The 26200-nt window shown below is 37.4% G+C and overlaps 1 protein-coding gene across 12 annotated transcripts in view; it reads left to right on the top strand.

Annotated features, from left to right (window-relative positions):
• Nucleotides 1-26200, top strand: part of CACNA2D1 (calcium voltage-gated channel auxiliary subunit alpha2delta 1) — a 425853-nt gene that overhangs the window by 55330 nt on the left and 344323 nt on the right. For all 12 annotated transcript variants that reach the window (XM_032985225.2, XM_032985224.2, XM_032985221.2 and 9 more), the window contains exons 2-3: nucleotides 1982-2063; nucleotides 21153-21269. In XM_032985225.2, coding sequence (XP_032841116.1) covers nucleotides 1982-2063; nucleotides 21153-21269 — 199 coding nt within the window. The remainder of the gene's footprint in view (nucleotides 1-1981; nucleotides 2064-21152; nucleotides 21270-26200) is intronic.

Raw genomic sequence — 26200 nt, 5'->3', positions numbered from 1 at the left:
AAAAAAAAAAAAATCAAGGTGTTTTAAGATGTAATTTTTGTATGTCTGAAACACCCAGTGAGGAAATAATGGAAGTGCTGTACAGAGAGAATGAAATAACTGTTTTTATCCAAAGATTTGAAAGGGAAAAATAAAGATATGATACAACAGAAAATAAAGGATATTGCACAAGAGATAAGAGTGTCAAATAAGCCAGGCTAGGTGCTGGCGGGAGGATGAAAACAGTAGTATCATGGGCAGAAGCTATGGTTAATGAGAAACTGTGGTGACAACTCGTTAATTCAATTTCTGCTACAGATTTTTTGTGAAGATGTCAAACACACTTTGGACTAAACCTTCAAAAAGTTCTTGTTTGCTTTGTCAGAGTATACTGATTGTGGGAAATAGGATTCAAATAAGATTCATGAGAGACAGTGTACTGATTACAGAGTGACCCATTATTGATTGAGAAGAGGGATTTATCTTAGATTTGGCACTTCTGTAAAGCTCAGTAACTTCCTGGCTAGGTAGTTTCCATTCCTACCTTAGCACATATTATTTTGGGCTGCCAGAAGGTCCTTCATGTTAGATATCAAAGCCCTAAGTCTTTTGTGCTTGGATGAGTAATCACTTCTAAAGCATGATGAATGATCCTTTAATAAAAGTAGACAAGTTGCAACTCCATAATACAGATTGTGCCCTTTTAAGATATTGATTGTGGTTCAACAAAAATATGTATTAATGACCGTGGAAAAGAGCTGTAAAATCAGTCCTTCATGTTTTTTCTTAGTCTTCCAAATTTTCCATAATGCAGCAAATATGGAGTCTTGCTTTCTCCTGTCTTTCCTATTTGCATGAATAATCCAAACAGTCATTTCTTGGGTATCAGATTAAGGCTAGAAAGTGCGTAGGATAAATATATTTATCTGTTCCACGTTTCAGAGCAGCGAGCTGTGATAATGACAGGGATGATATAATAGATGAGTTGGAGATCAAACTTTTTGGCTAGGCAAGTAACATAACCTTCTGAACGTGGACCTCACTGGAATAAATGTGAGGCTCCTTTCCTACTACAAAATGTGTCATGGCACAGAACCATAAAAACTGTATTGGATCCATTGCTCTTCCAAAGAGTCAGGTTTACTAGGCTCAGGGAGCTAAGCATGCACAGTAACAAATTGCTGCATATTCCCTGGTGAAAAACAGCATTGAGGAGCAGGCGTGTGTTGCCAAAACAGCTTGTGCCACCTATGCCCACTGCTGCCTGTCCCGCTGCTGCTTCTTTGGAGTATCTGGAGAGGGTCTACAGGCCAGAACATTTATTCTGGTTTGTCAGCCTGTTCCCAGTTGCTGTTTTTCTCTTCTTGTACTATCTGTTGGGAGAGGGACTACTGCTGGGAGTGAGCTGCAGATCAGGCCGGTTGTCCTGGCAGGCAGTGTACCAGCTTGTTGTGGTGATCTTTGTGAAAGCTAGTATATAGATACAATGGCATGCTTGGTTTACAGCTGGCTTTGTTTGGTGGCCACCACAGAAAACTATGAGAAGAATTAGGCCATCAAGGCTGGGTAGAGGATCTATGAAAAAAAAAAAAAAAAAGGAAAAAAAGAAGGTAAGTTAGGCTCTATCACATTTAGAACCAACCTACCAACCTCAGTACCTGTCAACAAGAGGCAGCTACAGTGATGTACCTCGTGGTGAAGACAGTGTCTGTCCTGGAAAGCACCAGCAAACTCCACCTGATGAAAAGTAAAAGAAAGAAAAAAGCAAGTGGCTTAGATTTGAATCAGAGAAAGAGAACACAATCAGGGTGTAGCTTGAATATTTTGGTCCATTCCAAACTTACTACTTTTTAGCAACCAAAGACAAGTCTTGTACATTTTATATTAAATTTTATCAACATATTCTGACTTTTTGCCTTTTTCTTGTGCTATATAATTTTATGCAATTTCCATTTACCAGTGGTCTGATTGGATGTCTCTGTTTTCTTTTTGGTTTCTATAGGATAAAGTCATGGGTAGATAAGATGCAAGAAGATCTCGTAACATTAGCACGAACTGCAAGTGGAGTGGACCAACTTGCTATGGTAAGAAAATGCACCTTAGACTGCAATAACTAGAAAGTGAAGTGGGCAGTGTGCATCATCTAAGCATTACGATCATTTCATCCCAGCATAGTAAAAAGATTTGGGGGAATTAAACTCTGCAGTTGTTACTAAGAGAGAAATTAATAACATAAACATACTTCCATTTACTCTCTTGATGTTGCAGCACTTGCTCATTGCTAATATTTAATCAGCTTTGCAGTATCAGACATAAGACTTACCATTGTTACAACACTTCCACCCAAAGCAAGAGCTTTTATGTTATGTTTGTCAAATACCGTATCCAGGAAGAAACAATTCATGAGAGTGGAAAATTCTGCTCTCTATTAACAAGGAAGACTATTTTTCTGACACGTATTTCCTGAAATGAGGCAGCTTTTGGTTAGAGGAAACATAGATGAGAATGAAAACTACTTTTATTCAGCTGTTCCAATTTAACCCAATGTGCATTTCAGGGAAGAATTTACAATTCTTCTGTCATTGAGAAGAAACTTCTGTGTTATATATTCCATTCAGAGAAGGTAAAAACATATCTGAGATTGCAGAAAAATAAGGTTACAATTCAGAAAATATCAGGATTGTGCTGCCTGTACAACTTTGTGTGTATACATCATCATCCATTATGCAACCACATGATCAGACATTTCCCCCTCCCTATCCCTGCAGAAGTCCCATGGCTCCTTCTGTGAACTGATGGATCTCTGTGTTGATGTAGGACTGTATAATTAAGGGAAATTTTGCTGATACATCAGGAAAAGAAGTTATTCCATCAACCAACAAAAGCTTTTGGTACTGGGGAACTGAATATGAAGCCATGAGATTTGATTTTCAGAAGTCAATCCCCAAATGATTCCTGAAACAAATAGTAGCTGTGTTTCAAAGCCATTAAGAAACACAGAAAAATCAGGCGTTAAGTTTCTCAGATTTAACACTACATATTAATGTATTCCTTTGACCTTAATGAATTTTTACCCAGACATCCATATGTCTCATAAATCCTGTCCCAGAAGACATTTTCTCTTTACTGACAAAAAGAGAAGGCTAGATGACAATCTCAGATGTCTATGATTAAATTATGGAAGCTTCAGTTTAGATGAGATCACCTCTGTCCTATAGAAGGAAGAGCTGTATCACTGTATGTACATGAGGAACATAAATAAAGATTGCAAAGATTATTTAAGTTCCAACTTTTCCTAATATTTGAGTGCTTCATATTGCAACACAAGTTAAGGCAGATGCTTTAGATCCACCTTTTAGTCTTGGAAACTCCCAACCAAACTGAAAAAATTTTGAAATCCTAACAAAAAACATCAGATTGATACGCACATGGGTTTCCAGCTTAGGATCTCACCAACACAGAAATGTCTATCACTTGAGCTTTCTGAAGAACCCTAAGGTTTACCCATCATGGACTACTGCTGGGCATTTTTGTAGGTGGATTTCACGCATATCTGCTGACAGAGAACAATGAGGCTTGCAAATCATATCTCTCCTTCCAAGCTTGGTGAGGAGTCCCTGCTAAGAAGAAGGAGGGCCCATTTTATTAATCTGATCTAGGTGTGATCTGTTCTCTTTTGTACTTGCTGTGTCTTTTTCCCCATTGTCTCCTCATTCAGCATCATACCTCTGATCCACCATTGGACTTCACATCCTATTCCTACTGTGCTGTGTGGGCTATCTTTCATCTCTCCTCAACATATTCTATGTTTCAGTCTCAGTTTCTACCTTTGCTGCCTCGCCAGTCAGCATTTCTCCCTTCCACTGGTTTCTTACCTCTAATTTTAGGATCTCTGTCCTCAAGTTTTTACAGTTTAGCACCTCTCTCTGGACTTTTTAGTTTGCCTTAGCATTTCCAAAACATTCTGTCCAGGTGTGTGTGGCCAATTTGTCACAGTACTCTTGCTGCATCTCTTCCATAGGTATTTTTCTTCCCCCTTCTCACCTTACCCTCTATCACTAGTTTTCAGCCCCAGACCTGTAGTTCTCTCCTGTATGCTTTTTCTACTTCTCCTCCCCTTTCAGTCTCCTCTCTCTGTTCTTTGCCTGACATTTTCAGTCTGTTATCTTCTACTTCCATATCCAAATCTCCTGTCCTTTGTTGTTCATTAAGTTTTCATCTCCTCTTTCTCCCACTGTTTAGACCACAAGGGTGTAGAGATCACTTGAGAGACCACAGCACATCTGAGCTTTGGCTGCAGAGGAGGTGTGACATTCTTGAGGATCGTTGCTGTCTGGGTTGGAATACACCTGTATGTAGGTTCTCAGGGATTTCACTGATAAAATCTCTGCAGGTGCTTTGCAGGCTAAAATTCATTAAACACCAAGTTGTAAAAAGTGTATCTTTGAATAGATGTGTTGACTGTTTAATCTACACTGCAGGGGCAGTAGAGTATTTCAAAGGGAAATTAGTTACAGAGGATTTTTAATTTGAGCAAAATAATGAGTTAACGTATCAACCATTTTTCCTGGCACATCCATGCAAAGACCACATAGTAAAATATACAATGAAAAGCCAAGAGATTGACACCGTCACTCTTCTTTTCCCTGAGGAAAATGTTAGTTTATGTAGTTAATATTTGGCAAACTTACAAGCTGCTAAAACAGTTTTATAATCAGAACTGCTGGGCAAACATAATAATATGTAGTGCTACGAGCTATACTTAAAATATACCACAGTGACATTCACGCTGAGAAAAAAACATTAGTCTGTGAATACTGTAGGTAAGTTTCTTTTTGTAAGCCAAAATCTATTGCACACTTCGAGCAAATAATAAGTTATCTCAGAGGGTATCCGCAAGGTGGTCAATATGTACTTATAATCCTAGGATTAAAAGCATGAAAGGGTTTTTTTTTCCATTTAAAATATCACCCTGTATCAAAGCCATTTGTTTGACCTAAATTGCATGATGTCTTTCTCTTACCACAAGGTTTTAATTAGCTCTCTCGCTTGCAAGGGAGAATGCAAAGCCTTGCGAGGTGTGAGTGAGCCATGCAGTCTCTCCTTCTTTCTTCTTGTTTACAGTCTATTGTCTCTTTCCCACTTCTGAATTACAGCTTTTTTTTTTTTTTTTTTTTTCTACTTGCTGTCTATTAACGTTTGGTCAGATCTCTTCTGAAACAAACCACAATCTTGGAAATATGGAGACTACAAGACATTAAAACCAGCATGCTATCTATAAAAAACTATAGGCTATAAAAGCCTATCACTTTTATTTACAGAACTTATCGGTTGCTCAAGCTTCAAAAGTACTTGACAGTCAGACTGAATTTTAAGTTTTGATTGTGACTTATTATTTCGTCTAACTCCAGAATTGTTTGGATCAAGTCTGTAGTCTTCATGGTTTTGGAAGACTTCAAAAAATAAACATATTTGTTTGGTTTTCCTGCCCCTCCTCCCTCCAATAACAAAAAGAAGGAGATGAGGGCTCCTATTATAAAATAGTAGACACGACTTTCTGTGAATTTCTGTAGTACCAGAGTGTGTAGGGTTAGAAAGCTGTACTTTGGTCAGACGGATTCTTGGTAGGAGAAATGTCTATTCTTGTTCTAGGGAAAATCAATTTTCATTTGATCAAGTGATGAGGTTAAAGCTCATACCAAGGATATTTAACAAATTATAACCATTTCTCAGCCTGGTCAACCTCTCCCTGGGCTCAGGGAAAGACATCCCACTGATTCATCTGAAGTTATAATCTGTGTCTGCTTCATACAATTGAGCCTTCTATGAAGATCTCTAAAGTGACCAAGATAGCTCTCAAAGTAGCACAATCACTATGTTCTCAGCTGGAGTGAATAAGTTCCTAAATAATCAGGGCTTTTCAATTAGCTGCTGTGCCATGCAAGTTTATGGTGTTTCCATAACTTGTTGAAGATATCTCAGGGTTCATCAGTGCTATACGTGCTTCTATGCGTATTGGATGTCTGGGGGTCTTTGTGATGTAGGAAATTACATTACACAATAGTCTCTACTGGCCATCACGGAGAGGCATAGGAGCACTGCCTGAACTCTCAATTAATTTGTTTTTGGACTGGGAGAGCTTTTGACCAGAGAGAACGTAAAACTTAAAGTGTAATAGGTACTTCCAAGACAATTAAAAAAAAAAAAATTAAATCTTAAACATTGTTAGACTGAAGTGAGGGACTTGTTAGATGAGTATCAGGCCTGTTGAGATCAGTACCTATGTAAAAGCCTGATCTATTCTGCAGTGTGGACATAGATATCTAGAGGGAGCATTTTTTGTATTTAAGGTGTTTACATTCAACATGTACTCAGTTTAATGGAATCATGTTTACGGAGAGGACTCTACTCAAAGGAGAACTTCCTTTTCTTTGTTCATTGACAAATTTCTCACAGGGTCTTGGAATCACAATCTTGTCCTAGTGACTAACCACTCTTCCTCTTGCTTTTGCACATATAATAAAGCCATTGTAAACTATTGCAATTGTCATGGTTTGAGCCTGGTCAGCAGCTAAATGCCACGCAGTTGCTCACCCACCCTCCCCCCACTTGGGAATAGGGAGGGAATCAGAGGGGCAAAGGGAGACTCGCGGTTGAGAATAAAACAGCTTAATAACAGTAATAGAATAATACAGTGACAGTATAAATGGCTAACGTACAATACAGCTGCCTACCACCTGCACACTCCCAGCCAGCGATCCCAAACACAAAGGCACCACAGCCACACTCCCAGAATTAAGAGCCCTTCCTGGCCCACTCCTGCCTTTATATAGTGAGCACAGTGTCACGTGACATGGAATATCAGCCAATCCGGGCCCAGCCCTCCAGCTGTGCTCCCCCCACCCCCGCACACAGGTGAGGGCACTGGGACCTGGGGAGCCCCTGGGGTCTCTGTGTGCTGCAGCACTCCTCCAGCTACCAAAACAATCATGAACTGTATTCCAGTCTGAACCAGGACAGCAATTTTCATTAATCATAACTTTTGGAAATATCTGTATACTGAGGATACATGATAATATACTCCTGAATATTCCACATAGTGTTAAAGGGAAAATATTTGGGAATTGCTTTAGTGAATTACTTCAGTAGTGACTATGTTTCTGAAAATATGAATATGTTTATGTCAATGGATATTTCACACACCTTTTCTCTTAGTAACAGTGATGACAGCAATATAAATCCTGTAGTAAGCAAAGTTGTTAAAGAAAGCTTGAATGCCATTAAATTAGGAGTTCTACATTGAGGCTACACTTATCCACAGCCTTAACCAAGCAAACCAGTATAACTGGAGTAGAAGGAACAGACAAAATGAGTATGTGTAGGACATGGAGAGGCAGGCAAGAGTTGAGGTTTAGTATGGACAGAGGAAACATGATTTTTAATTTATAGATGTGCCTTTACTCACTAATTGATATTTGCCATACAGAGAGAATCCTGATTCAACCAAGAATTGAGCTCAGATTTTCATATTTCCATTTAGAGCTTTAGCTCCAGATCACTTCTTCCTTTGAATTAGCTGTGGTAAATTACTACTTTGGTGGTATGAATCAACACAAATACTAGTAACATCTACATGTAAGTTCTGTAATCAGTAAGATTAATCTTGTTTAAAATGTAGTTCCTTCTTGTGTCCTTCAAGTGTTATTTCTACCATCTGGGAATGGTCTCAAAATAGTCTTCCAAAAGTAGTTTTAAAGTACATTTTTAAATACTGCTTTTTTGGACATTATTAGGAGCTTAGGCAAGATCTAGGAGAATTGCAACTTGGATTTAATACTAATGAAATATCCTCATTACAGTAATGCAAAAATTGCTTCAACAAGGCAGGAAGTCAGGATTCAAGATGCCAAAATACTCAGCTGGTTGAAAACTGGCAGATCTCCATTGACTTCAGTGAATTACATTGATTTACATTTGCTAAGAATCATGCCTAACAACATGAAATTTACAATTCAAGCAGGTGAAAAGTACTTTGAAAAAAACAAATGTTTTTACACAAGAAACAGGCTATAGCTTGATTTTACTGCTGCTGTAGTTTCCCAGCTGAAAAGGGTGTTGTTAGGTCCTTTCTGTGATTTAACAGATTTTTATTCCCTAGAAGAGCAAAGAGAATGTTCATGAGAAGGTTTTGTATATACAACTTTAGACTTGAAAGCAGGAAGGCAAGATAGACAGGAAAATCTTTGTTAAGGAGGTACAGGATGTCCAATGTCCTTCTTTAAATGTCTCTCAACAAAGACACAGCTTAGTATATAGCCTTTGATGTTATAAGTATTGAGTTTTTAAATTAAAAAAAAAAAAAAAAACATAAGTCATATAATTCTCCTTTCAACTTAAAAAGGTTCATGTAACTTTGACTTGTGAACTCTCTGCTGTCAGACATTATGAAGCTGCTCTGGTATGAATGATATGCAGTTTCTACAGAGCAAATAATAGACTTTTAGAAAAATTAAGAAGGAATAGGGAGCAGCTTAATAGAATTTTAAAATCCATGTAGCAAAATAGATATTGAGGATAAATCTGATCTCATTATCTTCATTTATCAGTAGACATTTTGTCTTAGCAAAGACAAAAAAACACACAAAGCTCAAAGTCACATTCTTTACCTACAGTTACTTCATCATGCAGAAAAAGTAGGTGAAGTGCCTACTGAACTACAGAATTAAGTAAATATGTAGTCTCCTTTTGATGAAAGTATGCTCAACTTCCATTTTTACATAGACCTTTCACAGCAAAGACCCATGACTAAGCTAATTGACATCTTTTTTAATTTAATAAACTACAACAAGTATGCTTCTGATTTCCAGCTCCTAAAATACCTCTAGGGTCAGGAGAGAGGAGGGAGGGATCCCTGCAGCGCCCAGAAAGGAAGACCTGAGTAGAGAACATGCCTTCAAGCAATGCACGAGCTTGTCTGCTCCAAACTGATTGAAGAGAATCCTCTTTTACATAAACACTGTATTAGGAATGTAGATCTGTGTTAAGAACTCTGACATGACAAGCACACTGGAGCTTCACTATGACTGTTATGGCAAAAAAATGCCATCTTGTACAGTGTAACCTTTTCAAGCAATGGCATAATTGAACGAAACAGCAGATAGGGAGGCAGTTCCAATGAAAACTAGTCTCTGAATCTGTTTCCTTTTTGATACAACACTGAAAAAACAATCCATGCATGATGTTCATAAGGCATGCTGTTATTACAGTCCCAGGAGCTGTAGAGTGAACCCATATAGGGTGACTTGGCCTTTAAATGATATTCACACTAAGATAGAAATACCATTTCTTCCTCCAAAATGAAAGCGAGCTACACATGGATACTTGATATGTAGCGATGAGTTCCATTCACAGAATGAGTCCACCAGCAACTGTTAGATTTTTTTTTTATTTATTTTATCTCTTGAATGCTGTTTTATAATAATTAGCTCTTTCTTGCTGAACACCCAGCCAAGGTTCTGCATGAGCACATTTCATCCATTGCTCAGTGCGAGGTCTGTGTGCCTAATGCACAGATGGTGTGAGTCTGCTGAAGCACTCAGATTGGCAGCAGATTCCCAGTCCATGCTTTTAGCTTTTCAGGCCTTGGATCAGCCTCTGGAGTTTAACTGAGATGAGTGACTTGTAAGAGAGACTGGTCTCTGATTTGAACTGCCCTGCAGCAGGAATGTTCAGGAAAGCTTCCTTCTTCTAGAAGAAATTATAACCTGGGTGTAATTTTCTGTTGGACTCATTATAGATTTTAGCTAAGCTAGTGTTATGTTCTAGAGGCTCTACAGATAGAGGCATGCCACTAACATTATCTATAGAAGCTGTCATGTATAGCTTGACTTGTTCTTTTCCTTAACTGTATGGGGAGGTCTGTGCAAGGGGAGGCTTTAACAGATTACTTGTATGTAATGTAAATTTTGTATCTGGATGAGTTTTCGCTACTGTCAGAGGTGGTCTGAAATTTCTGCTTCAGAAGGTGGTTTGACAGACAAGTTAGCAGTTAATGTTTTCATTCTTATTTTTCTCTACGATCAGCATGGTATTTATATGGCTCTTTCTTTAAAACAATGAAGTTGCTGGGCTGAATTAACGAAGGCTTTATATAAAATTGGAATTATTTATTAAAAAATTTAAGCTGAAGCATAGAACTGAACTTTGCACTTATTTTACCAGCTTTTTTATTTTATTTTTTTCTTTTTTTTTCCCTAAAATTATATTTATCAGTTTCGATTCAGTTTGCATATGCTTTAGTCAAAGTCAAAGAGTTTTCTACCTCATGCTATTCTCTGATGAACTACCAGATGGACCTAGGGGATATATGGCCACATTCCAGAATACACTACGTTCACCCTTGTTAATGTTGAAGTAATAGAGTTTTATGATTAAGAAAAATATAAATAAGAAATGCAAGAACTTGATTTAAAAAAAAAAAGGTGGTTCAATTTTAAGAATAACAACACAAATAAATACATTCAGTTTACATCTCTCTGGAGGTCTTGTCAGTGAACTTTCATGTGAATGTTCTGATTGTTATAGATTCTGATGAGCTTGTCACTATTTTGACCCCGAATTTTATGACACTTCTGACTCCTGACCTATAAAATATTAATATTTTGGTGTACAGTCTCCATCCTTTGTCACCTCTGAAAATGGAAAACATAACTAATACCAGAATGCTTGTAGGCACAACTTGCAAAACTGTGAAGCTGTTCACTGTGTGCCCTGGGTGTACTCTCCAGTGCTCTAATAAAGAAAGCAAATACTTAAATGAGTTGAACATGGAAATTAAGGAAACTTTCATATTCATTCAATAAATTGTGCCACCCAGTGAGGTTCATTATGACTCATCTCAAAAGTCAGAAGAGTATTGTATCCTTTCTTTTCTCCTTTTGTCTCTTTTTGTTTTCCTCAATGGAACAAAAGACTAACCCATATTTTTTTTAATACAAAATAAATTAGGGAAGACTTTTTATACATATAAAACCAATACAACTAAATTTTGGTGTCATCTTGAAATGAAAATTTAAACAAATGTTTTGAAATTGTTGAAGTGCTTCTTGTATCCTCATTGGGTTACTGGTTTTATATTTGCTCAAACTTCTCTGAGTTCGGGCCATTTTTATGAGTGGTTCCGGTAAGTCTCCAACAGCAGTTTTCCACAAAAATGCAGTTTTGTTACATTGTTTCTCTAAAGAGAAGGAGAAAGATCTGAAAGCAAGGAAGCAACTCTAATTTTTTTAAATGTCCTTGGTAAAGTATAATAAAATAGATAGTTTATTGGAAAGTTTGGCTGAGTGGGCTGTGTATGAGGCCAGTGCTCTGCAATGCTTGCTTTCTTTCTAAGCATAAATTGGCTGTTGTACACTATTTTCATTTGTGTCTTTGCCTCATCCCTACAGTGAGGACACCATTTTGCTGTCTGAGTGGGATGTGGTGAAGGGAAGTGAGGTCAGGATTACTTTTAGAATAGATTTATGAAGGAGTTGGAACAGTGAAACATGAGCATTTTAGGTATTCATTGAGAAGTCAGAGTCCATTTACCAGAATTAAAATAAAGTGGGAGATGGCTTAGACTGGTCAGAGATTCCAAAAATACAGTAACAGTTCTATTTGTAATACAGTTTTTATAAAAGTATGTCCCATTTCGGGTATACCAGTGCAATGGTCTATGTACAGTCAAATACCAAAGCTGTAGGGATTAAAAATAGAATCCTCCAAACTAAATTCTGTTGAGTTTACACATTGCTAATCAATGTCGAGATGTCAGGAAAATTAAAATGCAGGCTGGGAAATTTGAAGACACATCTGCAAGTTTTCTTTGTAATACAAATGGAAATTAAGAGATTGTCAAAACACAGGGAGCCTCATTTATTATTTGCAGATGCTACTCTCCCCCTGCTCCCTTAGCAATAAACTGGCATTTTGAAGAGTTCCTTCTTCCAGCAAGCGAAATCAGCTGTAAGTCGCTAAGAATAGGTGGCTGCATGGAGAAAGCTTGCTCATGCTCAAGGGAAGGGATGGCCTAATATTACCATAGTTTTAATTACTATTTGATGATCTGAATAATCTTTGAGCGAAGCACTGTTCTTGATTCATTTATAACTTTCCATTGGCTTTAACACTAATAAAATCTGTCCTATTGATTCCTGTGTTCAGAAGGTTTTCATAGAAGCTGAGCACAAATTAAAGATTTTCCTTAAAAAAAGAAACACACATATAAACCAACAAAACCTGAACATTATAGCTAATCAGTTTCCAACTCCTGTGGTTAGTAAAATACCAAAAAGACTCTGCTAGTTCCTCACAACTTAAAATTACCTTTGGGGAGAGAGTGAGTAGGTGTTAAATTGCATTAAGAACAGCTGAGGCAGGACAAAATTTCCTAAAAGTGAGTTTGAAAAATTAAGTAAGTGCCCACCTCAAAATATACCAGAAATGCATAAGAAATGTAAAACAGTTTCTTCCTATTACTGTTCTTCTGTTACAAGAAAGATTCACTTGTTGTACATGTTGTACTCATCATGAGTTGTGATCTTTGGGATCTCATCCTGTCTCAGCTAAAAGCCTGAGCTCAAACTGCTGTGAAACCAATAAATGACACGGTCTTGTTATTTAATACTCTATTGCTATCACTGTGAAACAAGATAGAATTCCTTAAAATACATTTTTCTTAACAATGGGGGATTTTTAGATCTGTTTTTGATGTTTGTACAATAGCAGAGGTACATGGCTGAATTCATGTTTTATGAAGATTTGAATACAAAGTGACAATTACAGAAATTACTTCCTAATTTTAAAGTCCTCTAGACTACTTTATTAATTATCAACAGTCAAAAGTGTCTGATGATTCCATCCTACAAAGTATCCCTTATTATCTGCTTTCCTTTGAGTAGGCACCCAAGTGAGCCAATTGACTCTGGCACTACTTACACTCTCTCTGATGTTAACTGAGGCATAAGTGTTCCCAGCATTTTGCGGAATTCAGCCTGAATGTATTACTTAAGAATGCACAAGCTCTGATAAATTTTTTCCTAATGTGCACATCACTACTATGATATGTCATGGTTTTCAACATGTCAGCTGCCCTGCCACTTGTCATCCGAGACCTTTACAGGAGCCAGTGATCAGGCAAGTGATTCTGAAAAGCAACAGCTACAGTAAACTATTAGGGTGTTTTTTTCCTTTGTGTTGTTGCCATGAATTTCAAGAATGAAGGCATCTGTGAGTTGCTAGGGAGCGGCTGTAATCTTATCAATACATTATATGTAGCAGAGAGTAAGACATATTTAAAATACTCAGACAGATTTCTTTGAACACACAGAATGCTCCTTGGGAAGGAGCATTTTTCAATGTGTTCCACAATGGATTGCTTGTGATTCAAAGAAAAGAAATATCTTGTATAAAAAAAAAAAATAAAAATAAAAAAATTCTCTGGCATGTATTAATATTACTTTGGAAATAGGATATGGTAGTAAGAAGATAGAATTTGCTGCCTCTGAGCAGATTATATAGTTGTTTGTGAGTACTAAAAAATTAAGTTAAAGAAAATTATCTACAGTAATAAAAAGTTGGCAATAACAATCACTGATATGGATTGGAATGGTCATTTCTGTTTTCTGACTTTTCCTTTTCCTAAGGTCTCTTCATATGTTTGGATGGCTGTCAAATGACCCTCTTTCTCTGCTTTTCTCACATAAATGAGATCATTACACGTAACTTCAGGGCACTCATAAAGCCAGAAAATAAAATTAGTGAATATGTAGGTGATATTAGTTGATATTTTGTTACTTAGACAAAGTTATTAAAAGTGAAAGTGTTTGTGATTCTGTAAAACATATTGAATATTGTTAATTAAACAATATCATTTAATCAAAATACTTGTTTTGAAAATTTTAACATTACTCAAAATTTAAGTAAGAAATGTGCGCTTTTTTTTTTTTTTTTTTTTTCCCCAAGATAGAATATTCATTTCTTCTCAGGGTGAAATACTACATTTTTGGGGGTGTCAGTCTGTATGATTTTTGGGGGATGGAGAAAGGGAGAACAGAGAGCAATGAATAAGCTCAGAGCTGACCAACATCCTAGGCCAAGTTGAAGTAGATGTGTAAATTAGAAAAACTCTTAAATCTTACCATTATCTATTTTTAAATTTAATATTCTGATATGATTTATTAGACAAGGATTTTACTTCAGTCAAGAATTGTAAGGTAACTCTCATTTGTCTAGATAAGGAGCAGATAGAAATACTCTGTATCAGAATGAATAAAACTCTGGAAGTGCCTGTTCCTTTCAGTAACTAGAAAGGTGATCTGGGTGCTTCCTTAGCCTTAGGTTTAGAAATCTCAAAGCTACATAAATCCCCAACTGTTAACAAAGAGCAAGCATCCTTCTTCAATTCTTATTCTTTTTAGCAGAGAATTGCACATTGCAGAGGACCAGCTTTGGTGCTGAGTGGCACCCAATGCTCTACACCCTGGATGGGACTTCAGAAGCTACCTTGAACCTTTTGGCTGTGCTGGACCCCAGCAGTGTCCTGCAGACACCAGGGTATTTCTCCATCTTGCTCCCCATCAATCAAGGCTCTGGATCCTTTTATACTTTGAGGGTAGCTCTGTACTTAAGCTACTTCTCTGCATTTATGACATAGTGTGCTGAAGTTAATAAGTAAACTGAAGTTTCTGGTGCATGAGGTCTGGCTCTGAACGTGATTAGGTCATGCAAGCACTTCAGAAAAACGTTCTCCAATTCTTCTAGTTCTGGGCAGTTAATACCAAGATAATATAGTTTCCTTTGTGTAGCTTCATCCTGAGTCAGGGATGGAGGGGTTTTGAACTCTGACTGCACAGTTTTAAGGAAGCTGGATGCTGGTAATGGAGTCTGTCAGCAGTCTCAGACGTGACGTTCAATGAGCCAAGTCTAGACTGGTTCAGGACCCAGGGCCTCCAGTCAGGAGTAAAAGGAGATGGAGCCACAGACATGTTGGAGACAATGCTCCAATGTAGGTCCAACATCTCTCCAAGAGACAGGACTGGAGAAAAGATTTAACATGTATCTGAGGGGTCCAGCTAGGAGACAGGCTAACTATGGCATAGGGTCAAGGTCCATTAAAGTGGTAGGACTGGAGACAGGCATATCTATCCTGTAGCTGAGGACTGGACTGAAATGAAGCCTGTGGGCAGGGTTGCAGGTGGAGATTCCTGTTGAGACCTGTTAGTACCTCATGGTGGTAGAAAGCAAGAGACTTTTTGGTAGGACCAGGGGGAATTGGCCATGGGAGGCCCTCTCCAAAAGCAGGGAGTGAGCAGGAAGAGAATAGTTTACAAAACAGTTATTTAAGTTTTGCTTTGTTCTGAGAGATTTTTAAACTGTATTTAATAAGTGTCATGGTTTGAGACTGGTCGGCAACCAACCACTGCAGCTGGTCACCCTCCCTTCCGCCTCCCCACCTGGGAATGGGGGAGGGAATTAGAGGTGTGAAGGGAAACTCACAGGCTGAGATAGGAACAGTTTAATAATGGTAATAAAACGAGAACAATGACAATAATAGAAAAAAAAAATATAAGCAGGCAATGCACATTGTAATTGCTCACCACCAGCTAACCAATATCCAGCCCGTTCCCGGCCAGCGACCCCGAGATACCAAGATCCCACAGTTGCAATCCCAGAAGCGAGAGAGAGCTCCTTCCCAACCACCCCTCCTCTATATAATGAGCATGACGTTCCATGATATGGAATATTTCATTGGCCAGTTTGGTTCTGGTGCTCTGTCCGTGCTCCCTCCCTGCTCCCTGTGCCCTTGTGCACGGGCAGGACATGGGGAGTTGGAGAGTCCTTGAAGTCTCGGTAGAAGCTGAAAACATCAGTGTGCTATCAGCATTCTTCTCATACCAACCCCAAAGCTAAATTCAAAACACGGCACTCATCTAGTCCCCAAAAAGGAATATTAACTCTATTTCAGCCCAAACCAGTATAATAAGTTAATTAGTATATAAGCTTGTAAAACCTAGTTTAAGATTTCACAATCACTCTTGGTATTTTGGTGTAGTCACTTTCAGAAAAGATGGAGGAAGACCCACTACAAAGTTCTGGTTAATTTGGGGTCCCAAGCTCAGTAGTATCATTGAGTTTTACCATCATGATAATCTCCTACTCGTCTAGACTGATTATAAAGCATTGATTGTTGACAGAGGTGTCTCATCAACATAGCTGAGATAAGTGATCTTGAAAGTAGTATCGAAATAATGAAAACAACAATATAGGTATTACTGGAATTGTTGAGTTGTTTTGTTTCTCTGTTCCAGAGCATATTTCAAGGTAGGAAAAGTTACAGAGTTTTTGCTTAACTTTTGAAATTCTGCGTTTGAACTTCTCAAGATCTTGTCTCATGATTTCTGTGTCCATTAAAGTATTTGGTGATGGAACTGAGACTGACATGTCTGTGTCTCATGTTTGGGCCCTCAACCAGGTTATCACTGCCTGAAGAAAAGACTCCATTGTTTCTTAAACTGGGAGACTGACAGTTTCAAAACAAACAAATAAAAACCAGGCAAAGTAATTCTATTATAGTTTCGAATAATTCAACATGAGTTATTATTCCTTGTTTTTTGGGTAGTCTGTGTAAACAGTGCCAAGACCACAGATCCAAAGCACAGAAAGTTTATTACTCTCAGAAACTTTTTCTGAGTGTAATAAAGAATGAGAGCCATTTAAATAAAATGTCAATGTTACTGTGGGCCCCAATGCCTGCCACAATGTAGCAAGAGGCACACAATGAAGGTACATCTTTCATTCTCTATCAATTTGTACAGAAATGTTTGACTTACCCTTGTGAGTCTTATAGAAAGCAAGGAAAATGTCTCTTTGTGAGAGATTTATAAACATGTCCTTGAAGACTGAGTGGAGAGGGGCATGTTCTGCTGAGGAGCTGGCAGTTTTTCTAAACTTTACCACATTCAACTATTGTCCTTGTGTTGTTTCATCCTAATGTGGCTCTCCCCATCATATTCTCTCCCCTAAAGCCTTGCAGTTCATTGTACCAGAATAAGTATTCAGCATTTAGAAAGCAATTTTAATACATTCTTGTCTGAATAAAGAAGTGCATCGCTATTGATTTCAGAGAAAAATTAAAGTATTTTTTGTGCTATGGCCTTACAGATTTTACTTAGTCATGCAATGAGGCTTTATTCTGTGAGAAGTGGCAGGGTTTTACTGACAATTTGGAGAGCTTTTAGCAAAACATTAGTGATTAAAGTACTAAAAACAGTTTTAGATGTAAAAGCCAACAAAAACTTGCATTCACTCGGTCAAAGCAATTTAATAAAGTGTATTCAAATTAGCTCTTCTTAACAAGCCATGGAGCCTGCCAAATTGCATTTTGAAAGAGGAATGAGCACACCTTTGCCGATAAGACCCTTTATGGCTATTTGAGATGAGCTTTTGCTAATTGTGTTTGACTGCTAGGTGGGAGGCTTGGAGAAGAAAAAGTTTGTCACAGGGTGCCAAATCCTGAAGCGCGTATCATTTCCCCATGTGTTGTTGTACTGAACTGCTGCAGTGCTATGGCTGAATTAAAGAACAGGGGAGCAGGCAACAAATAAATTATGTACACACCTCTTAAATAATTAGTGAATATTTATTACACTGTTCCTTGGTACTTGAGACACTTCAGAAAAATAAAGAAGTGTGTGAAGTTCCAAGTTATTTCTGATGCCTTTTGTTTAGGAGCTTGTGGGATAAATCTTCCATGGGTGGTAGAAGCAGGGGAGATAGGTGCTCTGAGCCCTGTCATGGGCTAAAGCAAAGAGGCAGAGAAAGAGTCACTGACTCAATTCTGAGTGGGACCTTGTGCAAAACTCAGAGGGGTTTTTTGGGTGGGACCTTGTTTTGAATTTTTTTTCCTTATTTTTTTTTTTAATCACTGACAAGTAACAGCTTGTGAAGCCAGCCTCAGAGTCAGGCTTTCTCAGTGGTAGGACCAACAATGATGGTTATAAAGCTTTTAAGTTGAAGTATGAATAGGACTCCTGTCTCTTGTGGTGGTGATCTTGTTAAATGATTCAGGCTTTTGAACTATTCTGATAGCTGGTGTTGGAGAAGAAAAATTAAAATGTTTAACTTTTTCCTACAAATGTACACCCTAGACCATGCTTTGATAGTCTGCAGCTTTCAAACCATTCAAGCTTGGAGGTATGGGAACAGCTTCCCGATAGGAATGGGGTGTGTGAAAAAATTGATTGCTTTTAAATTGGGGTTTATGGGATCATATGTTTGTTATAAGAACAGATTATATACAGAGATAAAACTGCAAATTTTCTATCCAATCCCTTACCAGTATGGCTTACTGCAACTTTGCTCTATATTTAAAGATTAAGTCCAATAAAATATTTATATTGTGCCTGTGAATGGTGGGGTGCAAAATCATGGTTGTGTGGATGCAGTGCACCATCACCTTAACTTCTGCCGAGGCTGTTTCATAACAGCCTGTTAGAAACCATATTTCACTAAGGGCTGAAAGATGTCAAGGAATCAGCACTGCAGCACTTGCCCTTGTATAGCTGGTCAGCACAGTCTCCAAGTCATCCCTGTCATCCATCTGCTTCAAAGCTGCATTACTCAAGCACATACTTGCCTGTGCCCCTACTGTGTATTTTTTTTTTTTTACTTGTGGGCTTCTTAATGTTTATTTATAATATTGAGTGAAAAATTAAATTACAACAAAATGGTATTTTGTAATGAACTACTGCTTTGTCCAAATTTTAAGATGTTTTTGCCTAATTGAAACTCTCAAATGAAAAGGGATTATATTTACATTTTCTTACTGCTTTCACCGTTGAGTAACAAATGAAAAGCAATTGCATGAACAAGTCTGAAAAAAAGAGAAACCAGAAAAAAATTGAACAAAGTTATCCCAAACTTTCCACAAGTAAAATAAATGAATGCTTTAAAATGATTTTTTAAATCACTATTTTTAAAATTTGGTGAAAGTTATTTTACATTTTTCTATCCTATTGGCAAAATCTTGTCACCATTCTTCTATAAATGTAGTAAGTTTTGATGCAGGTGTACTTCACAGGGTCACGGATGAAGTTTAAATAATTAGGCATCACGTTTCTCCTCAAAGAACAAGACATGGATACTTGGCAACACCCATATACCAATGTCTGTTCCTCATGTGATCAGGGTGAATATTTGCTGATGATGGGAAAACCTGAGAGTTTTTCCAGGTTTGAGGGTCACTCCAATTTAGATTCTCCTCTGAAATTTCCATTCTTGATTCAAACCATCGGATCTATAAAACTGATTTCTACTCTTGCCTTGCCTGTAGGACTGTAAGACTCTTCTGGTCACTGCAATTGATTTAACTCTGAATCCCACTGCTGGCTGTGCAAATTTAATGTGTTTCAGAGAAAAATTTAGGAAACTATGTAGTGATCAGTTGTAGGATAAAATGTCCTTATTTTCAATTTAATTGAATAATAATTGACCTGTAAGTAATTTCTACTATTAAGATCTGTCCTCAAAACAAACCAACCAACCAAACAAACAAAAAAAAAGAGATTTTGGGTTATACCGGAGATAAACTTTCTGTGTAGCAAATCAAGCATCCCAACAATATCCAAACTATAATCTCAGTTCATTAGAAACTATCTTCTTTTATCTTATTCTGTAGTAGTTTTCTGCTTATGATACACTGATTTTTTTAAATAATTGCTACTATATGAAAAATTAAAGCATATTCCAATTACTCAATTACTGATGGAAAGACTGAACTACTGAAGAAAAAATACAAAAAAAAACCAACCAAGCCAAGAAACAACAACAGAAAAAACCCCAACAAACAAAGAAACCCAAACCCACATGTGTTGTGAAATTCAAAAGTGATGAAAACCTATGACAGCTTATGAAACATGCCTGATAAAAATTTACAGCTATAACTGTAGTTGTCAGAAATCTATCTGTGATAAATACCCATCAGCTACAAACACCAGAGACATATTTTGGTGAGTTTCTTTAAGGTCTCCATAGCTTTAACCCGAGCAACCTGGCGCGGCTGGTAGACTCAGTCTGGTCTGCAGTTCCTTGGCGCTGGTGCTGGATGGCAGCCAGTGCATTAGCGCTGGACCCGTTCCTGCCTGTGCCTGGAATTGCTCCCCAGGAGACAGCACAGCCCCCACCAGGCAGCCTTGCGGAGAGGCAGAGTACTTGAGTAAACTCAGGCCATCTGTTGGTTGAATAAATTAGTTTTCCCCATTTGCCCATCTAGCCATAAGGTATCCACTTCTTTTTTCTTGTGCACCCCCACCCCCCATCACCCCAAATAATGTATTTTATCTTTATCCAGTTCTAGTAGGACAGATACAGGCAAATAGATTTCTTGTTGCTTTTATCTTCTCTATTTCTTGTGGTTGTAGTGTCTTTGTTTAACAATCAAATTATCTCTTTTATGTACATGTTCTGCTTCGGAAACAGTTAATGACTGCTCACCAGATCTAACCTTTATTCATGACAGAGGAGAAACATGATTATAGTTCCTTTACTCTCTTCTCCCTATCTTTTTCCCCCTTTCATTTTGTCCCCATTTCCCCTTTTTTTTCTCTTTTCCCTTTTTTCCCCTTTTCTTATTTGTTTTCTTCCTCTTCCTCTTTTTTTCTCATGAATACTAACACTATAATATGAATAAATAGGTAAGGGACTAAACTGATTACATTAGCATAACTTAATTGATTTACTTCAAACAGTATGTTCGTTGTTCAGCATTCAAGCAAGAATTAAATTCGGCAATAACTATTTGATTTCGATTTCAGTTATTGTAAAGAATTTCCATTTTACTTTTCTCTCACCAGTCTATGGGAATCAGATTCCTTGAGCATTTAGCAGTTGAACAGTCCATCACTAGAAACAGTTTTGAAGATTTATTAAATGATTTTTAGTGGCACCTTCTACCTCTCAGGAAAAAAAGGTGAAGCATTTCTTTCACAATGCACATTTGTATGATCCTAGCAACAGGCTTTCAGAAGCTCTCCAGTAAGAACAGAGGGTATCTTGAAGCCTGTTCTGTCAAGTCACTTCGCTTATTTTGAATGTATGTTGCCATTTTAATTTATTTTAATTTTTTCCTCTTTCAGATTTATTTGAAAAACAGAGATTTGTATACTGTAGAAGCCAACAACCCTCGTCAGCTAGTGGAAATTGCAGCCAGAGACATTGAAAAACTTCTGAGTAACAGATCTAAAGCCTTGGTGGTGAGTACTAATGGGTTAGATTTTCTATTCAGCATTTTAAAAAAATCTTTATTTATTAGTGAAACATGCTTTTATTGTGTTTTGTTTTTTTTTTTTTTTTTTTTTTTTGCTGCCTATACAGTTATGGGCAGTGTCAGCCTGATGTGTACAGGACATGACATGTAGAAAGATGGCTCATGTCTTCATGGTAGAAAATGAACTCATTAGTTTGTTGGCATAGGGCAGATGTTTATAATATTGACGGAGAAATTAGGAACCATGGCCAAGTAACAAATCAGGTTATAAATAGATTGGAAAATATTCTTCTAAGTGACGCACATGAATGTTTATGACGTGAAGATCACTGTACTCTACAGTCAGTAGTGATCTTGGGGAAACAAGAAGCAGAGATTTTTTTTTTAAGTCTGATTTAAAAACAATAATATCTTTGAAGTCATGATGTTCATTTTGGTATTACTGCTAACTATATCTGTTAATATTAGGTCTCAATCTTTTTAGTTACTCAGTCCTTAATGGTAGCAACTAATTTTCCTTCAACAAATGTAGCCATGTGTGAATCAGATTAATTTCCATACCTATTCTATTTCTGATTTGCTAATTTAATCTGTATTTCAATCATGTTTTGTATCAGCAAAGTTAATCCTGAACTATTAGTGTGAAGACCATGCTGCACTGTAACCTCATGATTCTTTATGCTTTAAATTATTTCTTTAAAGTGCTTTTGCCAGCAGTCCCTTTCTCTTCTATCCCATAAGACACCAAACTTGGGTAATTGCATTTTTTGATTCCTATTCACATCACTCTGATTCAGCTAAGAATTTAGAGTGCTTTTTAGCAGATACTGACCAAACATGCATGGGGAGATCCAGATGAATTCGTAAACATGCTTTTTACGGAGTAGAGCTATTAGGAATAGGTTTAAAGGATGGAACAGCAGACTGGGATTCCCTGAGCAATTACATATCCACATAGACTTGCAGATGAGTTTAGGCATGTCATTTTTAGTGGAAGAGAGAAGAAAGAGGGATTAATTCACCTAACTGTAGACATCTACTCAGCTGGTCGTCCTAAGCTCCTTTTTTGTTCAGTGAAATAAAATAGGCTCTTCTCAGTCAGGATTGACCTGACATGTTCTGAATAAGACTTTAAAATGGGATGAACTACAGCCCAGAAGTACTTACTTCTCTCTTTCTCTATCAGAGGAGCCTCGATGTAAATGTCTGTACTGTAGGTGTGTAAAGCTGGGGGAGATGAGTCCCACCCAAGCAGTCCTTTTATCAGTACAGTTTCATGCAGCTGAAGAATCAGTCCGAGAGTGAAACTACTGCTGCATGCTATCCTGAGGACTACCCTTCTTGTAGGTGATGAGATTTTGCTTAGTCCATTTTCCGTGCATAGGTATCACAGGACGTGCCCATTTTCCTGCCTTTTGTTCTTAGCAGGTGTTCACTCTTCCAGTTCCCACAGCTTTCCTAACACGGAATGTACATCAGTGCTACCCGGGCCAAAGCTTCTCTGCATCAGTCAGATGAGTGTAAAATAGACATGCTTTTTTTGTTTGTTTCCCTGTTTTAATTCAGTGGGCCTGTGTTTATGTAACATTTTGTGGACTTTGTGTTATTATTGCAAAATATTATAAGTCATTTGCAGACCTTTGTGAGCACACCATTTTTTCTATCATTTTCCATCAACTCGTGTAAGCCTGATGTTTTTAAGTTATCACAGCCAAACCTCGAGACTCAAGAATAAAGGGGTTTGTGTGTGTCTGTGGTGGTTTGATCTTAAAATTTTAAGAAAATTAAGTGTCTCATGTTTACTTTAGTGTACTTAAGTGTACAAAGACGTGTACCTACCTCATTTTAGGCAAGCCCATGGTCACTTTTTGAAAAGGGTAATATGATTCAGTTCCCTGGTGTAAAAGAAAATTAAATTAGGGGAAAGATGTTCCTTCAGTTCAGGTGCTCTTTTTAAAAAAAAAAAAAAAAAAAGAAATCTTGTAGTCTTCAGTCTTCTTCAGAACTTCTCAGAGAATTTTAAGGATCAAGTCAATGTCAATGCATCCTGAAGGCAAATAAAAAGTCTTCCAGATGTATTAGTTGCTAAAGACTTATGACTTTAAAACCAATTTTATTATTTTGGAGGATGTGACTCATTATATCTTTAATGTTTGGGTTTGCCATTACTACCAGTGCTGCAATGAATGTACAATACTTATTATTTTTAACTGCATGCAACCATTTTAGGATGCAAGTTAGCAAGAATTCTGATGACATCTTTATCAATCTTGTCACTTCATGCAGAGTGAAATTCATCCCCAAATAGGTGGAAATAACTTTGTTTCCCCCTCCCCATCACTTCACACAACTGAATTTGATTTGACATCCTTTAAATATTGATCAATGATGTATTTCTGATGTATATTTACATACCCAGGGGCTTAGTCGAACCAAAAAAAAAAAAAAAAGAAAAGAGAAAAAAGCCTAAAAAGTATTACTTACGGGGAGAAATACCCTTTTATTAATTTCAGACCTAGTCAGATCTCTTTGCTGACGCATATTCTACGTGATTATTAATTTTGCATCACTTCATGTTGGTTTCTGTTGTGCTATTGCCTGACCTTAAGAGCTCCTAACGGCTCAGATATTTATACTGACTTTTCTATTTGTAGTTATCTCAGATTTATATCAGAACATTCAATGACTTCTGATTTTAAACCTTCCTCTAGATTATTTTTATACGCGGGAGACACTTACTCATTATCTCCACCATCTGAACTATTACTTTCTACTAAGAGCATTTCTTTATCTTCCATATGTATTTCTCTTTATTCTTATTTCAAGGACTATCTTTATGCTGGCATTTTGTAAACTTTATCTAGTGAAGCTGAATTATTTATCTGAAATTTAAGTCTTCTTAAATCTGTGGGGTCACATTTCCTCTGAATTCAGGAGTGGAGTTGAATGGAACTGTTAGTAATGACTGCACAGAGGGCTTTGCTGTTGGGGCTAATATGACTCCAAGTGTTAATTAAGACCTGAATCCCAAAAAAAGTATGATGCAAGAGGATCATACATCCTTCAGAAATGCCACGAGGAAGGTGCCAGTGAACAACACCAAGTGTCATTGTTTAGAGACTTGCATACTCCAGGGATGCCATGATTTTCTCCAGGCATGCTACACAATCTTTGAGCAGGGTTATAATAAGCAAATATTAGTGATGGCTTTTCTAATATTAAGTTGGCTTCCTGAGAGCTGCAAGAGCACCTTTAAATGAGAAATAACTCTGTATTCCAAATTATTTGTGATTTCATGCAACTTCGTGCTAGAAAATTCTCAAGCTATGACTTAAAGGTAAAATTACTTCATGGTTCTGTGTATTACCTACAGAAGGCTTGAGTAACATAGAAAAAGTTTATGATTTCATTTCTGGTTTCTATGAGAAAAAATTATAATGAAATCTGGACAAAGATGACTTGTCCCACTGTAAGGAAAATAATCTGTTTTTATTTTTTCTTGTGTATGAACTTATGCTTGGGAGAAGCTTAAAAATGCTGGTTGAGATAGGTACCTAGCTGGGGAAGGAGAAAGGGGAAAGTCCCAATCTAAACTCAGAGGGCTTTCTTAAATAGCTGTTACTAGAAAATGTTAGTCATAGAAGAAAAAGTTAGGCTGACAAGTAAATGGAGAATTTTCTAGCAAAAAATATAGTGGAGGGAGAGAGTGGTATTAGTAGTAAGGTATTAGTAAAATAGCCTTATAGTCAAAGATGTCAAAGACTGTCTTGCAGTAGAGCCTGTTTTTCAAATAACAAACATTTCCTTTGTGGTTTACTGTTGTTTACTATTGAATATTTGCCCGGCCTAACTCCACTGAACACACATTATTTCAATATTACAGAATTTTCACAGGCTTATGGTATGCATGTAGTCCTGCAAGGACAGGGAGTTGGACTCAATGACCCTTATGGGTTCCTTTCAACTTGAGATATCCTGTGATTCTGTGGTAGTATGGGCAAATTAATATTCTGTCTCCATGTATCTTTCTAAAAGGTGGTGTACAGACTAACTGTGCTAACAGTGCAACTGACATTTCCAGGTGTGTAATGGAAGATAGTGGAGGTTTCATTGAAAATTTATCCTGCAGTAACTGTGGGCAAAACTCACAAAGATTCTTGGACATTTTTCAGGCCCACAATCTTTCTAAGGATACCAACAAATAGTATGCCTACCTGTTAGGCAGTCGGGCACCTAAATTGTTCATTTTCACTTGAGTTATCCTCTGTTGTAAAGTTCCTACCCTGCTCATTAGTGCAATAGCTTTCTGGAGGTATGTAGATCATGCTAATCATAATCTTTCAGTTCAGATGGAAACTAAATAATTAACAAAAAACCTTATCTTTATACAAGAATTTGTGAGATACTAATATTTATTTTATGAGTATCATTAGATATACTAAACAGAGTACATGAAATTGTAATAAATTTACAAAATATGGTTTGAGGAGTTACAAATATTTTCTCACTGGCTATATAAAAATAAACCCTTTTGAACTCATTAATATGAGATGGACTGTTGTAGTTTGAGCCTGGTTTGCAGCCAAACACCACTCAGCCACTCTCTCTCTTCTCTTCCAGCAATGAGAAGGGACAGAGAGCCAGGCTTGGGGTTACAGATAGGACTGGGATGGGGAAAAATCACCCTTTATGGTCATGAGCAAAAGGCAGACTCGTTAAGGGAAGAAAAAAAAAAAAGAACATAAATTTATTACAGACACTAATAACATGTAACAGAGTAGGACAGTGAGAAGCATTGCCACATCTTGAGAACACCTTCCCCCCACCCCTCTCTTCTTCCCAGGCTCAGCTCTGCTCCCAATATCTCTACCTCCTCCCCCAGTGGCGCGGGGGCAGGGAATGGGGGGGGTGCAGGCA

This window comes from Tyto alba, unplaced genomic scaffold (assembly GCF_018691265.1).
Source record: "Tyto alba isolate M040663 unplaced genomic scaffold, T.alba_DEE_v4.0 Super-Scaffold_2, whole genome shotgun sequence".
Taxonomy (NCBI): domain Eukaryota; kingdom Metazoa; phylum Chordata; class Aves; order Strigiformes; family Tytonidae; genus Tyto; species Tyto alba.
The sequence above is the reverse complement of the archived record's forward strand: the minus strand, read 5'-3'. Positions and strand labels throughout refer to the sequence as shown.